Source organism: Saccopteryx leptura, chromosome 1, assembly GCF_036850995.1.
Source record: "Saccopteryx leptura isolate mSacLep1 chromosome 1, mSacLep1_pri_phased_curated, whole genome shotgun sequence".
Taxonomy (NCBI): domain Eukaryota; kingdom Metazoa; phylum Chordata; class Mammalia; order Chiroptera; family Emballonuridae; genus Saccopteryx; species Saccopteryx leptura.
The window spans coordinates 197,589,097-197,605,371 of record NC_089503.1 but is presented as its reverse complement, the minus strand read 5'-3'; the positions used below and the strand labels follow the sequence as shown (position 1 = coordinate 197,605,371).

Below are 16,275 nucleotides of genomic sequence, written 5' to 3'. Positions count from 1 at the left end.
TTTCATTCACCACATTTCAAATGGTGAGTCCACCACATTTCTTAGTACATTTATCTGAAACACACCCCGTTTACATTGTAGTTCCCAAAAACAATATCCAGACCATTGGCACGCCAAGACCCTGCCCGCCATTGCCAAGGACCCGCCATGCACCAAGGATTTCATGATGACTACAAACACATTTTTTATTTTATTTTATTTTATTTTTTGTATTTTTCCTAAGTTAGAAGTGGGGAGGCAGTCAGACAGACTCCCGCATGTGCCCGACTGGGATCCACCCAGCATGCCCATCAGGGAGTAATGCTCTGTCCATCTGAGGCATTGCTCCGTTGCAATTGGAGCCATTCTAGTGCCTGAGGCAGAGGCCATGGAGCCATCCTTAGCGCCCAGGCCAACTTTGCTCCAATGGAGCCTTGGCTGTGGGAGAGGAAGAGAGAGACAGAGAGGAAAGAGAGGGAGAAGGGTGGAGAAGCATATGGGCGCTTCTCCTGTGTGCCCTGGCCGGGAATCAAACCCAGAACTTCCACACGCCAGGCCAACACTCTACCGCTGAGCCAACTGGCCAGGGCCCAAACACATTTTTTTTTCTTTGAGAATCTCTCCACCTCTGCTCTTTAAAAAGAAAAAAAGGGTAGATAATTCAGAAAAATAAAGCATCTAAGATAATTCAACACTATAAATACATCCTCACTGAGGTGGCCAAACAGTGGAACACCCCCCCCACTCCCAATCGCCCCGCAAACAGCGATGTCACCTTGGTTCTCACATGAGGTTTTTAACTCCATGACCGACCGCTGTTGACTCGCTAGAGTTATTTATTTAATGGAGCTCTTAAGGGAATTCTCTGCTTCCTTTTACAGAGAGCCTCCTGGTCTTAGGTTTCATCGTGCATCCGTGAGCACAGACACGGCACACACACGTCCTGGAGTCCAGATTGGTCTCAGGTCTATTGACAAGTACACTGTGTCCCTTTCCAGTCTCATCTCCCACTGGCCACGAGCTGGGAGAGGCATTCCCCTGGGGGCCTCTCAAAGAAGACATTACAGGGGTCCCCAAACTTTTTACACAGGGAGCCAGTTCACTGTCCCTCAGACCGTTGGAGGGCCGCCACATTCAGTGCTCCTCTCACTGACCACCAATGAAAGAGATGCCCCTTCCAGAAGTGCGGCGGGGGGGGGGGGGGGCGGATAAATGGCCTCAGGGGGCCGCATGCGGCCCACGGGCCATAGTTTGGGGACGCCTGTAAGGGCTGCTGAGGCCTCGATTTGGTGAGAGTCTATTTTATCCGTCTGAAGCCCCTGCCATGTCAGCGTGACTAAGCCTGTTCCCCGCCTCGATCTGACGCAGAGGGTGGCGTGATGCCCCTGTGAGTGGGAAAGAGTTATATTGACTTTGCATATAGATATATATATATTTTTTTTTGCAAGTTATTTTTTTTGGGGATCAGTTTGTTTTTTGGTTTTTAATCTTTAAGCTGAGAGTAATCAAACTTTGTGTACCAGCTGGTATCAAAGGGATAACAGATGTTAATGCACCTGGATGAGTGAAAGGTACACACAGGTGACGTACTTTTAGTTAAATATGTAAATTAGCTTATATTCTTGAACACATGAACTGACAGAGGCAGGTGAAATTGTTTTGGAAGCAAATCTGCTTTTTAAAACTATTACCATGAAAAATATGCAAAAGTTATCTAGTTAGGTATGACGCAAATGTCACCATGCTATTACCTGCTGACTTCCAGGATTTGCAATATGACATTTTTAAAAACAACAATCACTTTAGTTTAATGTCCAAATAAAAGCCCCGCATACTTACTTTTAACATGAGGGCTTTAGACTCTGACAGAACGTTCTAGAAACAGCTCCCTAGACAAACTGAATGTGTGTGCATCTGCCTAAGAGCACAGAACATCCTAGGTTATTCAAGTGCTGGCTCACGTTCAACAAAAGAAGATGAAGAAGAAGAAAGTGTGGTTTACATTTCTTGTGAAGCCCAAAGCCCAGCTGTGATTCTAAGTAGTTTTTCATTCAGCTGAGAAACGTCACTTCAACATGACCACCAATGGAAGTCATGTGGGTGGGTGATAAACTTCCACAGCTAACATCCAGTTCATATGACTGATCACAGGAACCTGTGTGATGTAACTGATTTTTCTGAGACATGTCAAACCCACTCAGTTAGAAACACGAAATGGTTTTATTTCTCCCATCAACTGATTTCAACCATGATCTGACCAAGTCAAGGCCCTCCCTTAATAGTACGTTGGTCGGGTTGCATGCATTTTCTGGTGGCTCTTGGTTATTCAAACAGTCAAGTCCAATCCCAGTTTCAATCTCCTGCCTGATGCTAAACTCTCTCCCTAAGATCCGTGGCGAGGTTTGGGACTCAGGCTTTGGGTGAGAAGGATGGTGTGGTCTGCTTCTTACCACCTCAAACTCCCTCCCCCCAGGTTGATGGCAGGAGGTAAGGCTGGAGAGGGAGGGGTAAATCTGACATATTTATCTGTGAATGAAAATGAATGAGGGGCATTTCTCTCCAGTTAACGATGAGTGGCCATCACTGTCCTCTCTGTGCTGGTATCCAAATGCTGGGCACTCATGGGGTTCCTCCTAGGAGCTCTGGAGAGCGTGCCACCCCACAGCTTCCTTCTATAGGAAATAAGGCTCTTGCCCAATTCCTTTATGTCCCTTCCAAACCCCCTGGAGTTCCTCGCAATGCCAGTTTACTTCCTGCCAGCGCCAGCCCATAAGAGCTTGGCCTGTGGGGGCAGGGTACTGGCATGATGGCTCAAGTCTAGCCAGTTTCTGGGACAGTCCTTCATCCAAGGAAAAGGCAGGGATCCTTGCTTTACCGAACAGACAAGGTGCTGTGCGTTCTCTGTATCTTTCCCTGCCTTCCCCTGTATCTCTCTCCGGTTTTATTCTGCCCCCTCTCCATCCCACGGTTCAAATGGGCACCAGGCAGACCAGCAACTGCCCCGACAAAGAGGGCATCCCCAGGGATGAACTGCCAGGCCTCCCAGTGGTCGTCTCTGAGCTTCCCAGCACCCCTCCTTCCCCATGCCCCACCCACACCCACCTTGGCTTCAGACAGGGCAAGTCCCCCCACTGCTTACAATCAGGGCAGGACAATGCTCACCCCTCCCTGGTCCTCACCTGACTTCCCTGGGGGAAGGAGCTGCAGGGGAGTGCCTCCACTGGTCAGGAAGCCCTGGGGGGACATATGTGACCCCCACTTTCCACAGTGATGATTCCAATCTTGACCACATGCCAGTCACCTCTGGGTGCCCAGGGGCTCCCCTGACTGATTAAGTCAGATCTGCATGCAGACCATGGTGTTTTTTTCAAAACTCCATTTTCGGGACCACGTTAGCCTGCGTGTATCCTCTGGGCACCTGTTTCTGCCAACGCAGAAGGAGAAGTCAGACCTGCCATGGAATCTACTGTATTCTATGACCTTCGGCGGGTAACCTAGTGTTTCTCTGCCTAGATGTCCTCATCTCTAAAATGAGGGCGTTTTTCCTTTGCGGAATCGTTTGAAGAGAGAATACCCACGAAGAACTTGGAATGTTCCCCGGCACACGACAAGGGGCTGGTAAAGGATGTTGCATTCTGTGCTATGACCAGACCGTGGCAAAGTTCATGCCTTCATTTTATCCCATTGTCCCTCAAGAGTGATCTGTCTTAAAATGTCCAATTCCCAAACAAAGATTTTATATAACATCTGTATAATAGATTCAGCTAGGCTGCACTGACTTCTGTAAGCACAGCTGTTTTAGAATTTTTACCAAGTTAGTGCTCAAAAATCAATAACAAATTAAGTGTCCTATTTTCCTATAAAGATGTGAGTGCTTTCCGTACATCTTAGGGAGCACTTATCCTCAAATATATACATTCAAACCAAACACATTAAAATCTTTGTTTCCCCTATAGAAAATGCTTCTGTAGTCATTTTATTTGAAACATTTTAGAAACCTCCTTGATGGAGCTAAGGCAGGGGTTGGGAACCTTTTTTGGCTGAGAGAGCCATAAATGCCACATATTTTAAAATGTAATTCCGTGAGAGCCATACAATGACCTGTGTATGTTACACATTATCCAATAAAAATTTGGTGTTGTCCCAGAGGACAGCTGTGATTGGCTCCAGCCACCCGCAACCATGAACATGAGCAGTAGGAAATGGATTGTAACACATGAGAATGTTTTATATATATATATTTTTTATTTTTTTGTATTTTTCTGAAGTTGGAAATGGGGAGGCAGTCAGACAGACTCCTGCATGCGCCCAACTGGGATCCACCCGCCATGCCCACCAGGGGGAGATGCTCTGCCCATCTGGGCCGTTGCTCTATTGCAACCAGAGCCATTCTAGCACCTGAGGCAGAGGCCATGGTGCCATCCTCAGTGCCCGGGCCAACTTTGCTCCAATGGAGCCTTGGCTGCAGGAGGGGAAGAGAGAGACAGAGAGGAAGGAGAAGGGGAAGGGGTGGAGAAGCAGATGAGTGCGTCTCCTGTGTGCCCTGGCTGGGAATCGAACCTGGGACTCCTGCACGCCAGGCCAACGCTCTACCACTGAACCAAACAGCCAGGGTCATGTTTTATATTTTTAACGTTACTATTTTTTTTAATTAAAGATTTGTCTGCGAGCCAGATGCAGCCATCAAAAGAGCCACATCTGGCTCTCGAGCCATAGGTTCCCGACCCCTGATCTAAGGGGTAAGAATTATGTTAGTTGACTGTGTTTTGCCTAAATAACACATTTTTATTCAAAGTTTTAAAGAGAGAATACACAGTAGTAGGTAAGAATCATTAAGTCCACTTCTGCCTCATACTATATGGGTAACCATAATTTGTCATTTTAGTTTTAAGAAACAATTATTTGAAACTTTGAATTAAAATATAATAGAGGTGCTGGCCAGTTAGCACAGTGGTAGAGCATCGGCCCTGCATGTGGAAGTCCCAGGTTCAATTCCCAGTGAGGACACACAGGAGAAGCACCCATCTGTTTCTCCATCCCTACCCCTCTCATTTCTCTCTCTCTCTCTTTCTCTCTCTCTCTTTTTCTTTCTCTCTCTCTCTCTCTCTCTGTCTCTTTCCCTCCTGCAGCCATGGCTCCATTGGAGCGAGTTGGCCCCGGGCACTGAGGGTGGCTCCAGAGGCTTCTGCCTCAGATGCTAAGAAAAGCTGGGTTGGTGAGAAACAGAGCAATGCCCCCAGATGGGCAAAGCATCGCCCCCTAGTGGGCTTGCCGGGTGGATCTGGGTCGGGGCGTATGCAGGAGTCTGTCTCTGCCTCCCCTCCTCTCACTTAATAATAATAAGTAATAGAAAAATAAGAACCATAATGGTCTATAACTTTGGCTTACAGTTTATATTTCTAAATGTTAAAACATTTAGAAATTGTAAAGAATAAACAGTGTAAAAATGTAGTTAGTCATTATTTTCAAAACACAGGTTATTTCTGAATTATTCAGAAGATGTTGTTTGCAATACTGTAAATCTCTCCCCCTTCCTCCCCCCCCCCCCACACTTCTTTATACGAAGATTTTTCGAGGAGACTTGCCAAGAGCATGTTCAGAGACAGAGCCATGTATTGTAAATACACGCTCCGAAAAGGAGAGCCTGTGAAGTGCCAGCGTGCCTTTCACAAGGACAATTGCACACACAATGGGCTTTTCTGCTGTAATGACGTCAGGACAATCTGTTTCTGCAGATGATCTCTTGGGGACGAACTTGGCCAAGCACCGTCTTATGACTCTATTGGAAATATTTGCTTCCCGTCACATGTGTTTAGAAAACAAATGAAAAGATACATAAACATTTTAAAACCAGGGTAATGTGACTAATTAGCTGGGCCTTTTAAAAATTCAACTTACTCTTGAAAACAAAACAGGATTTTATGGCCTTGGGCTGTCATGTCAATGAAAAGTTACGAGTATTAAGATTTTTGTTAGTGACCTTCGAAAGCTGGGGTTCATTCACGAGATTAGTGTGCTAGCCAAGGAATAAAAATGTTTGAACACCTCTCAAAGGTAACTTAGTCCTGTCACTAGAAAGATATTTATTGGGCATTATAAAGCTATTCAATTTCTAATCATATGCAGTAACATTAGTGTTTCTCTTGCTATCTTAGCTTGTTAGATTTTCATGCTATACAGGATTATGGAAATCTAAACAGTAGATAGTTTATAAGCCAAAAATAAAAAATGTGTTGTTATCTATAGAACTGCTTGATAGCATTCCCAGTTTAAACAGCAGGAGCCAAGCACTATCTGAAATTTTGTCTTTGGAAATTATATATATTGTTCGATTCCCAAATTAATTGCATGCATGTGCTTCTAAGCCATGAGTATTTCGTTGGCTAACAACCATCGCCTACCCAACCTTCCTGTCTCTTTCATCTTTTATCACATCGAGATAACTTGGCCCTAAGAAGTTCCTGCTAGTCCGAGGAAGAGAAGAAGGTCAACGCCCAGTGACCTTCATCTCACCTTGACCTCAGTGAGAAACCATGAATGGAACCAAGTTGATTCAATGTTTAAGTGAAAAGCAGTGACCCCAGTGAGGCCAGGGACTTGATGACATAGAAAATGATGACAACTTTACTCCAAGGGTTTTTCTACAACGAGCAAAGCTAGGATAAGAAATCCTAGCTTTCAAATACAGTTTGAAAGCTGTATACAAATCAAATACAGTTAAGTTTGAACAGAGGAAAAAATAGACAAGATGGATTTTTAAAAGGTGGGCACACCATAGTAATAATTATATCTTCTTTTGAAGGCTCTCCAATCAGTTTTTATATATGCTAAAATCTAGACTACAGTAGCTCTCTCTCTTTCTCACACACAGACACATGCACGCATACACAAAAATTAAGGCCAAGTGGCCAGGTGCTTTAATAGTGATCTTTTTAAAAGCACAAGTCACTGTCTGGGTGGTCAGAAAGATGACCCGGGGGAGAGCAGGCCTGAAAGTTTGACCCTCACGCCGTCGACAGCCTCTCTGGCCCCACTGTCAGCACAGACACACCGCAGAGCACCCTCGGTTCGTCAATGTCTTTGGCTCTTCAAAAAGTCCACACACACAGTGGTTCCACTTCTAGATCAGTGCACTGAGATGTCAGCAAAAACGCATTAACCACTCTGTTCTTAAGGTCTGGCTACAGAAGAGCCGCCAGGGAACGACAGCTTCAAGCAACAACGTCTGTCCCCACATTTGAACTGCTGGACAGACTAGGACACTGAGCAACACAGCCCCTCGACGGTGGTGCCACCCAATCCCTCCTTTCTTCCCTCCCTTCCCACCCCACTGAAAATGTCTCTCTTCCTCTACACACCACACACACACCACACACACACACACACACACACACACACGTCAAAAAGGTTAAGAGATTTGTCTCAAGCCCAGCTGCAAGTTAGATCAGAGCTGGAATTAGACCCCAAATCTCAGCACCTGGAGCCGGCCAACGGCTATTCTCGACCCAGAACAAAGCCAGGCTCAGGAATCCTACAGGCACAGAGTCAGGCCTCCATGTTTGATGTGGTACTGCCTGCCCTGCCTCCCGGAGAAACCCAACGACTAAACGCCTACTGGACCCTCGAGTCTCCCTGCCAGTCCCAGCCTGGAGTCCTGCCGCCAGTGACATTACCTCTAGGTCCCCTCCTCACCCAACACGAGGGGGGGTTGGCGATGCGGTGGGGGGTGGAGGGCCTGGAGAACTCTGAGGCACTCTGAGAACCATTCCAGTTCTGTAAACCAGGCCCTTCACCTCTGGTTTTGTGCCGCATTCCTGCTGCCTGAGATTTTCGCTAGGTGGCAGGATTCCACCATCGCGCTGGGAAAGAATTTTCTGATGGAAGCCTGCGAGCAGAAAATTTCAAAGAAACTCCCTCTCTCCCCAGAGTGAACGTTACACAAAACAATAAAATAAAGCCAAAGGTGAAGAAAAACTGTGGCCCATACATTCCATGCAGGCCTAGCTCCATGTCTGATGTAAGTACAAAACAGGAAGTCCATCAAACACGGTCTTTCTCTCAGGACCACACTATAGTATCAACAGCAGATACAAGTCTGCTTCTGCTCATGGATGTTACATTTACTTCAGCTGGGTCCCCGCCGGACCATGAGCACATCCCCTCCAGCAAACCGGGAGCACATGGAGCGAAGAAACAAGCCATCCCACGGCAACCAAAACATCGAAAACGTTTAAAATCATCATTAGCTGCAGGTATATTTTGAGTATCATCAAATTTATTCTGAGAGCTTGACCGGCTGTGGACTCATAAATGGGTGGGGCAGAGTGCTTGGATTTTTGCATGTATTTGTCAAATCCTTAAATGCATATTCTTTCCAATAGACTTTATGACATCATCCTACTTTTTAAAATGATTGTCCAAAATTGGCCTTTGGTGAATGCTGCATGATAAAGGTCAGTTCCAGCGCTTCAGGGGAGTGAGCCTGGCCATTGGTGAGGCCGAGCGGGGGCGCTGCTCCTCCCCGAGTCAGGCCTGGGGACCCGAAACAGAAACTCAACTGGAATTTCCAAGGCCGCCTCCCAGACAGCGCCCAGGTGTCGCCAGAGGTCCGAGGGGCCCATTAACCGATCCACAGGACACGCTTTCCCCCATCAGTGGCTGCTTCATTACCTATATCATGTGCTCTATGTTTTCCTCCAAAGTTTCCTGGAAACAAACAAACCCAACGTCCTAAAAATAACAATTCAACGACAGCACCCACGTCAATCTCATCTATGGACTTCCCAACTCCCATCAACAGGTTGCATCCGCGCCTCCCTCCGGCACAGCTCGGAGGGAGCCACGCCTTTCTCCGGGGTCCTACCTTGGCCACCTGGAGGGGCTGCTTCTGATCCTTGCCCCCTTGCAGCCGGAACCCCCAGGGCGCCCCTCCGGTCATGGAAATGCAGATAAAATCCCCGGTGCCCATCCTGTCCCGGGAGCCGGGTAGCCAGCAGGGATGGAAGGCAGCGGACAGAGCCCCGAGGCGGCCGCGGCGGCAGACGCGCGCGCTCCCCTGGGCGCCGGCGGGCAGGAGCAGCAGCGGGCAGGGCGCGCGGAGCCTGTGCTGCAAACGCGCGAATGCGCTGGTCCCCGGGGCCCCGCGCGCAGCGGTGGGGACACAGCCCACTCTTGCGTCATGCGCCTTCGCTCGGCCCACCTTCGGGGAGGGGAGAGGCTCGCCCAGGAGACAGTCCCCTTTTGCGGCAAGATGGGGCCCGGAGCACAAGCTCTCCAGCACAGACGGGTGAAACCCCCGGCACCTAAAAGAAGCAGTGACTGCAAACCATTCACTTAATAATTCTATAAATAGCAGAGGACACAGGAGGGCTTTAGCCTTCCGGCCGCCAGACACCTAACATGAACTCTGAGAGCTCAGCGACCAGGACCAGAGGATAAGTGTTTTGAGAATGACCACACTGAAGATGAAAACAGACAAAAGGATCTAAAACGGGTTTGTTTGTTTTTTCTCTGAGCTTTACAGTCTGCACCTTAACGCGACCAAGCGCGTAAGAAGAGAAGTTAAAAGCAGAACATTAGTTTTTATAAACTTCGTATTCTTAAAAGTCGTCTTTCAAGGCTGGAGGAGGGAGGATTTCCTCTTGAAAACCACATTCTTAGAAGTAGGCCTGTTGCACCGTTTGGAGTGTTTTACCTTTAAATAAGTGTTTCATTTTCTTCCTAGCAGGAAAGACACTTCTTGAGCCGGAACAGTCGGGCAGCCTGACACACTGTTGCCTCCAGGTTTCTTATCTGTATAGTCTCTCATCACGTGTTTGAACCTGAATGGTCCAACCTAAATGTTGATTTCCTATGTGGCCCAAAACGTTTTAGTGTTTTAAATCTACCAAGATTATACAAATAGAGCATCTTTATTTTCCCATGACAAGCGCTTTCTTCCACAACAGCCATCCACGTGAAGACACCCTCAGGTACAGAGCCTGGGAGGGTCAGTTTGTGTCACGTGGGGCAGCAGTCGTGGACACTGCCCGTTTCTGTCCTGGGAAGCGCTCTATGGTGAACACGTACCTGCCGGCTCCCGAAACCCATCGGGTCAGGTGGCTTTACTCCCGTGTTTCCATCACGGAGTGGGCAGGTGGGTACAGTCCCCGGCCCTGGAGGGCACTGGGAGAGACCCCTAGAAGGTCACAAGATCAAACACTCTGCAGCTGGATTCTCTTCAGAAAGCTAAATTGACCTTACCAAAATCTTTCTTAGAAAGAAAGAGAGGAAGGAAGGGAGGAAGGAAAAAAGGGAGGGAGGGAGGGAGGGAGAACAGACTTGTACAAGTGAACTCTAAATATGAATTCTAAGAACAAAAAGAAGTATTTACGTTTCTTCTTTCCACTTCCTCGTGTCCCTTGCGGTTTTCAACCAGTCTAGCCTCTCTCCCCACAATGGGAGAAGCTCTTGGCGAGGTCCCTAACACCGCCTTGCTTCTATGTAGCACCTGATGCTTTTCACCATGCAGCTGCCTTCTGCCGTGGCATCCGGGACATGGCATGCCCTTGGCTGGCCTCTCATCTCTGGCCGTTCTCGCCTCTCCTCGCCCATGAGCCGTTGCTCTGTGCCAGAGCCGTGCCCTGGCCCTCTGCTCACACGGCCTCCTCCTGTGGGTTCTCGCATTGCCCCGCAGAACTCAGCCTTCCTCCTCCATCTCAGATGTCTTTCCATGATTCTGCACCAATATAGCCAACTGTCCAGTGAACCTGTTTCTATGTGACCATGTCACAGAAACCTACAACTCAGTATATTCAAAATCAAGTTCATTATTTCCCCCCAAAGTCTGCTTCTCCTCCTGTGTTCCCCATCATGACCTGTCTCTTATGTCTGGCTCCCATTCACCCTGACTTGAAGTTAAATGCGGTGCTGGAGCCTGGCACTGGGGCAGCCATCTTGTGACCAGGAGGTAAAAGCTGAGGGTAACTGCAAAGACAGTGGTCCTGACTGACTGAATGCCAACAGCTGCCCACCTCCAGTCCTCTGGTTATGCAAGAGAAACAACCCGTATTTGTTTCAACTTCTGCGGATCCAGTGAATTGTTACTTGTAGCCATCATACTCCTAAGAGCTACACTGGAAGAATAGCCTCTCCATCCAACCAGCTCCCTAACATGGGGAACCAGGGGCTCAGAAATCGCTAAATTTACTGAAGATTTACTCTGTCAGGAAACTGACACATAGTATTTTATTTATCCTCAAAGCAACCATGGTAGGTCCTTATCAGTGTCTCCCTTTTATTGGTAATTAACTCAGCCTTTGATCCTAAGTGGGAGAATCAAGATTTGAACTGCCTGCCGCCTGACCTTCACATACGTGTTTCTGTCATTGCTCTCCTGTCTCCAGGCTTCTTGACGTCCTTAGGCTCACTTCATGCATCCAGTCACTCTTTGAGACCTACAGATCCACCTTCTGAATGCATCAGAGACCTGCCCGTGCCTCCATTCCCGTTGCTGTGGTTACCGGTGTCCCTGGCCTGGATTCCAGCATCTCCTAACGGCTGTCTGTGTTTCAGCAGCACTTCCCGTCCCTGTTTCCTGCTCCACGGGGTGACGTTTCTGAAGTGCAGCATCTATCCTGCTGCCCCTGCATCCTTAGCCTTAGAGGGCTCTCAGGACAGTCCAAACCCCTTTCCACAGGTAACACCTTCCGCCTCCCACTCCTCCCTTCCTCTCCCCCTTATCTCTCACCTCGGACTGTGGGTTCAGACACACAGAACACCCTTTAGTTTCTCTCACTGGGTTCTCCGCTCCATCTGCTAAGGTGTTCCTGCAGGCCACAGACAGGTCACCACAGGACCCCTGCTCATACCTCTGGCTTCAGATCAGACTTTGTTCTCCAAGAAGCCTTTCCTGCCCCTTCTCTAATGTGGGTCACATTACCCCCCCCCCGTGTCCAGGTCAGGGGCTCCCTCCACGTCTGTCATCACCTGCACCGTCCCTCTCGTCCCATGGTCACTTACGTTAAATTATCAACCCCGTCTGACTAACCTAGCATTGCACGTCCATGTCTAGTACATTCTTGACATCCAACTGGTGCTCAGTCAATAATGTAGACTAAAAGGGTAGATAAGATTCCTTAGAATAAAGGTAAAGAAAAGAGATCCAGTTTCTTTGTCCTCCATCCATTTCACTGACTTGGGAATATCTGAAGAAAAGCCCATTCCTGGCTGTACCACCTAGAGACCAGTGGGATGGGTAGAGCCTGCCTCCTTAACAGTCTGTCTGGCCCCCCAGCTGGCTAGCAGCTATTGTGTGAGGCAGCTTGGGTGACCTGCTTATCTAAGGCAATCAGAGGAATCTTTTCTCCTTAACACAGAGATTAGTTCAGAATCGGGTATAAAACCTAACTAAGTGCAAGTCCAGGGCAGTCCCCTGGCTCCACCGGTTAATTCACATGTGGTCCTAGCACAGGAAAGCTCAGGACTTGTCCAGATAGCTGTCCAGAGTCATATCTCCCCCCCGTGGGTGTTGGCAGCAGCCAGTAAGGGAAGCCAGTCTAAGAGGAAGCTACCACGAGCTCTGGCAGGAGGGACAGCCCTCCACGGGTCTCCAGCCCGCCTCTCTGTCTTTCTGGGTATGTTAGACTCCAAGGTCCTAATGCTTCTTGACGTGAGCCATATCTCGAGGTCGTGTTTGCAACAAACAACCTGAAGGGATGTAGTCACAGCTTGATCGGGGGACAAAGACTGAGGTCTCCAGCTGATTGTTAGCAAAACCCCTGCCCCCTCCAAAAAAAAAAAAAAATTAAATAAGCAAAGAAAAGCAATAGGCTCACTAAGCTCAGGGTTCCTTAAGGGTAATGTGACCCACTGTGTGTGCAACATTCTCGTATAGCACATCACCCCTGTGGAGTCGGGGGCAGGGTGACGTGACGTGACCACGCTGGGGGTCTTGCTCTTGCTGTGCCCCGAGTCATAAAGCTCCTTGCCCTGACCCAGGAGTCTCCTGTCTTTTTCTCCCACATCCACGAAACTGGAACAGGCTAACCTAGTGGCCCTGGGAGGAGGCTGAAATCAAATCGTAGACCCAACGGGTGAAACTGAGACTCTGCTAGAGAAATGTGCCTGCTCTTCATTTCACCTGGGATTGGACAGTCCAGGCCGGAGCAGGCAGCGTACCTTTGTCAGGACAACGTGTGACTTACCTGGTTTTGAAAGTGCTCTTCTGACAATGTATCAGATGCTCTGTTTTGTAAGACCGTGCACTCATTCATTCCTTCACTCACTTGATTGTTAAAAAGAACATGGGCATACCTCATTGACCTGGGGGTTTGGCTCCAGATCACCGACACAAAGCAAGGACTGCCATGAAGTGAGCTGTGATCTCTCTGCAGGTGGAGAGCCTTCCGTGCGTAGAAACGCAGCCCCTGGGGATGTCCAGAGAGCAGGGAGCAATGAGACGGGCTGTGCCAACGTCGGTAAAGTACTGTCCTTCCCAACTCTGACAAGACAGTAGCAGAGGCCAAGAAGGCGCATGACCGAGCAAACGCGTTCCATAAGGGGTGGCTTAGTCCATGATCCTCTGCCGCCTATGCTTGCTGGTGCCTCCTTTTATTTTTCTATTTATTTATTTATTTATTTATTTATTTTGGTATGTTTCTGAAGCTGGAAACGGGGAGAGACAGTCAGACAGACTCCTGCATGCGCCCGACCGGGATCCACCCGGCACGCCCACCAGGGGCGGACGCTCTGCCCACCAGGGGGCGATGCTCTGCCCCTCCGGGGTGTCGCTCTGCCGTGACCAGAGCCACTCTAGCGTCTGGGGCAGAGGCCAAGGAGCCATCCCCAACGCCCGGGCCATCTTTGCTCCAATGGAGCCTTGGCTGCAGGAGGGGAAGAGAGAGACAGAGAGGAAGGAGGGGGGGGGAGAAGCAAATGGGCGCTTCTCCTATGTGCCCTGGCCGGGAATCGAACCCGGGTCCCCTGCACGCCAGGCCGACGCTCTACCGCTGAGCCAACCGGCCAGGGCCCCTTTTATTTTTTTAATTCAATTTTTCGCCCCATGGCCAGGTAGCTCAGTTGGTAAGAGTGTCATCCCAATGTGCCAGGGTTGCGGGTACGATCCCCTATTCAGGGCACATGCAAGGATCAAGCAGTGAGTGCATGAATAAGTGAAACAACAAATCGATGTTTCTCTCTCTTTCTCTCTCTCTCTCTCTCTCTAGCTTATCGTCCTCTCTAAAATCAATTTTAAAAATTATTAAAAAATTTACAGGAACTTTACTGTCTGATAAAAATAATCCAATACCATGAAAATACCTTATCGACCTCTAGAATATTTAAAGGTATGCAATAAATCTTTATCACTTATAAAGGTTTTTACATTTCATCCTACAGTGAATGCATAAATAAGTGGGAGAACAAATCAATAAATGGTTCTCTCTCTAATCAGTAAATTTTAGAAATTAAAAATAGTCGTTACTTTCCATCTTGAGTGAATGTCTGTGATCTCTAACTATTCAAAAGTCCTAGAAGCTATTCTTCATTATGAATGACACAGTAACTTTTTTTTTGGGGGGGGGGGGAGAAAAATAAAACGTTGCAGCCAGAGAAATGGATATTATAAAGTTATGTGAGATTTAGACTGACTAAAACTGGGCTTATGTAACATGATTTCAGTATCTAAGCCAAACCGCAGTCATCTTCCTTTTGGGGCCGTAAAAACCTGGTGCTTATTAAAAGGCCTTTAAAAATGCTTGCCGCAAAGACTCATAGACACAGGCCCTGGCCGGTTGGCTCAGTGGTAGAGCGTCGGCCTGGCGTGCGGAAGTCCTGGGTTTGATTCCTGGCCAGGGCACACAGGAGAAGCGCCCATCTGCTTCTCCACCCCTCCCCCTCTCCTTCCTCTCTCTCTCTCTCTTCCCCTCCCACAGCCAAGGATCCATTGGAGCAGCGTTTGCCTGGGAGCTGAGGATGGCTCTGTGGCCTCTGCCTCAGGCGCTAGAATGGCTCTGATTGTGGCAGAGCGATGCCCCAAGATGGGCAGAGTATCACCCCCTGGTGGGCGTGCCGGGTGGGTCTTGGTCGGGCGCATGCCGGAGTCTGTCTGACTGCCTCCCCCGTTTCCAACTTCAGAGAAATACAAAGAAGAAGAAGAAAAAAAAAAGACTCATAGACACAGAGAACAGGCTGATGGCTGTCGGAGGGCAGGGGGTTTGGGGGGCTGGAGAAAAAGCTGAAGGGATTATGGCTAGTCGTTACAGAATAGGGTAACATGAGGATCTTAACGTGCAACACAAGGAACACAGGCAATCCTAGTGTAATAACTACGATGGTGCTGGGTGGGCACCAGAAGTACCAGGGACAACACTGTGCAAAGGATACGATTGCCTAACCACTACGCTGGACACCTGGAACTAATAAAAACCGTAATTGAAACAAAACTTAAAAAAAAAAATTTTAAAGCTAGCAGGCACCTTACAACATTGGCTAATACATTTATGGGAGTTAAATTGGCATGAATTAGCAGATAAATCCACGTGGGTTAAAGTCCCGGTAAGAGACACAAGGTATATTAAAAAATCCTTCTCAAAAGGCACACTATAAAAGCAGAGAGCAGCACTGGAAAGTCGTTCACTTGTCCTCTGTCAACTCCGCCGGAGCTGATGCCACCCGAGGCTTCGCGCTGTTTCCCGGAACGCAGGTGTGCGCTTTGCCCTCTGAGCGGGTGGTGCTGAGTGCGTCCCAATGAGGGGGGACCAGGTGAGAGAGGACACCCCTGCCTGCCCCGACCCCGGGAAGCACGTCCCTGCTCATCCCGTGCTCTCCTGCTCTGAGGTCTGGGAGCCAAGCTCACTGCAGCTGCTGCAGTGACTTGAGGCTGTGCTGTCATGAAGCCACAGAGCCCGGACGGCTGCCCTACCCGACCGCATGGCAAGATGGTGTGTGCTCCTTTGCCAGGCTTGCCTCTCCAAGTACCGCAGGCGGGGCCACTTTAGGACAGAAATTTATTTTCTCACCATTCCGGAGGCGGGGAGTCCAGACCACGGCCTCAGCTTGGTGTTGAAGCAGCGTCCGTGCCCTGTGGACGGCCAGCTTCTGCCAGCATCCTCACATCAGCCTCCCTTTGCCCCTGACCGCCTCCTAATCTCCTCTTCATGTCACTGTGATTTCCTCAGGGCCCCTATCTCCAAACACAGGTGCCTTCTGAGATGCTGGGTGCCGGGGGTGGGGCTGGACCTTAGAAGTGGGGGTACAATTCAGCCCCTAACAGGGGGCACAGCTTACAGACACCCCACCTGGCTCCGGTTTCATCTC

The 16,275-nt window shown here is 48.8% G+C and overlaps 1 protein-coding gene across 1 annotated transcript in view; it reads right to left on the bottom strand.

The window, feature by feature from the left end:
• The window catches only part of SYNPO2 (synaptopodin 2), a 130,501-nt gene extending 121,414 nt beyond the window's left edge, over positions 1-9,087 (bottom strand). The window contains exon 1 of the mRNA XM_066384356.1: positions 8,843-9,087. Within this exon, the coding sequence (XP_066240453.1) occupies positions 8,843-8,947 (105 nt within the window). The 5' untranslated portion in view covers positions 8,948-9,087. The remainder of the gene's footprint in view (positions 1-8,842) is intronic.
• Positions 9,088-16,275: the final 7,188 nt, after the last annotated feature.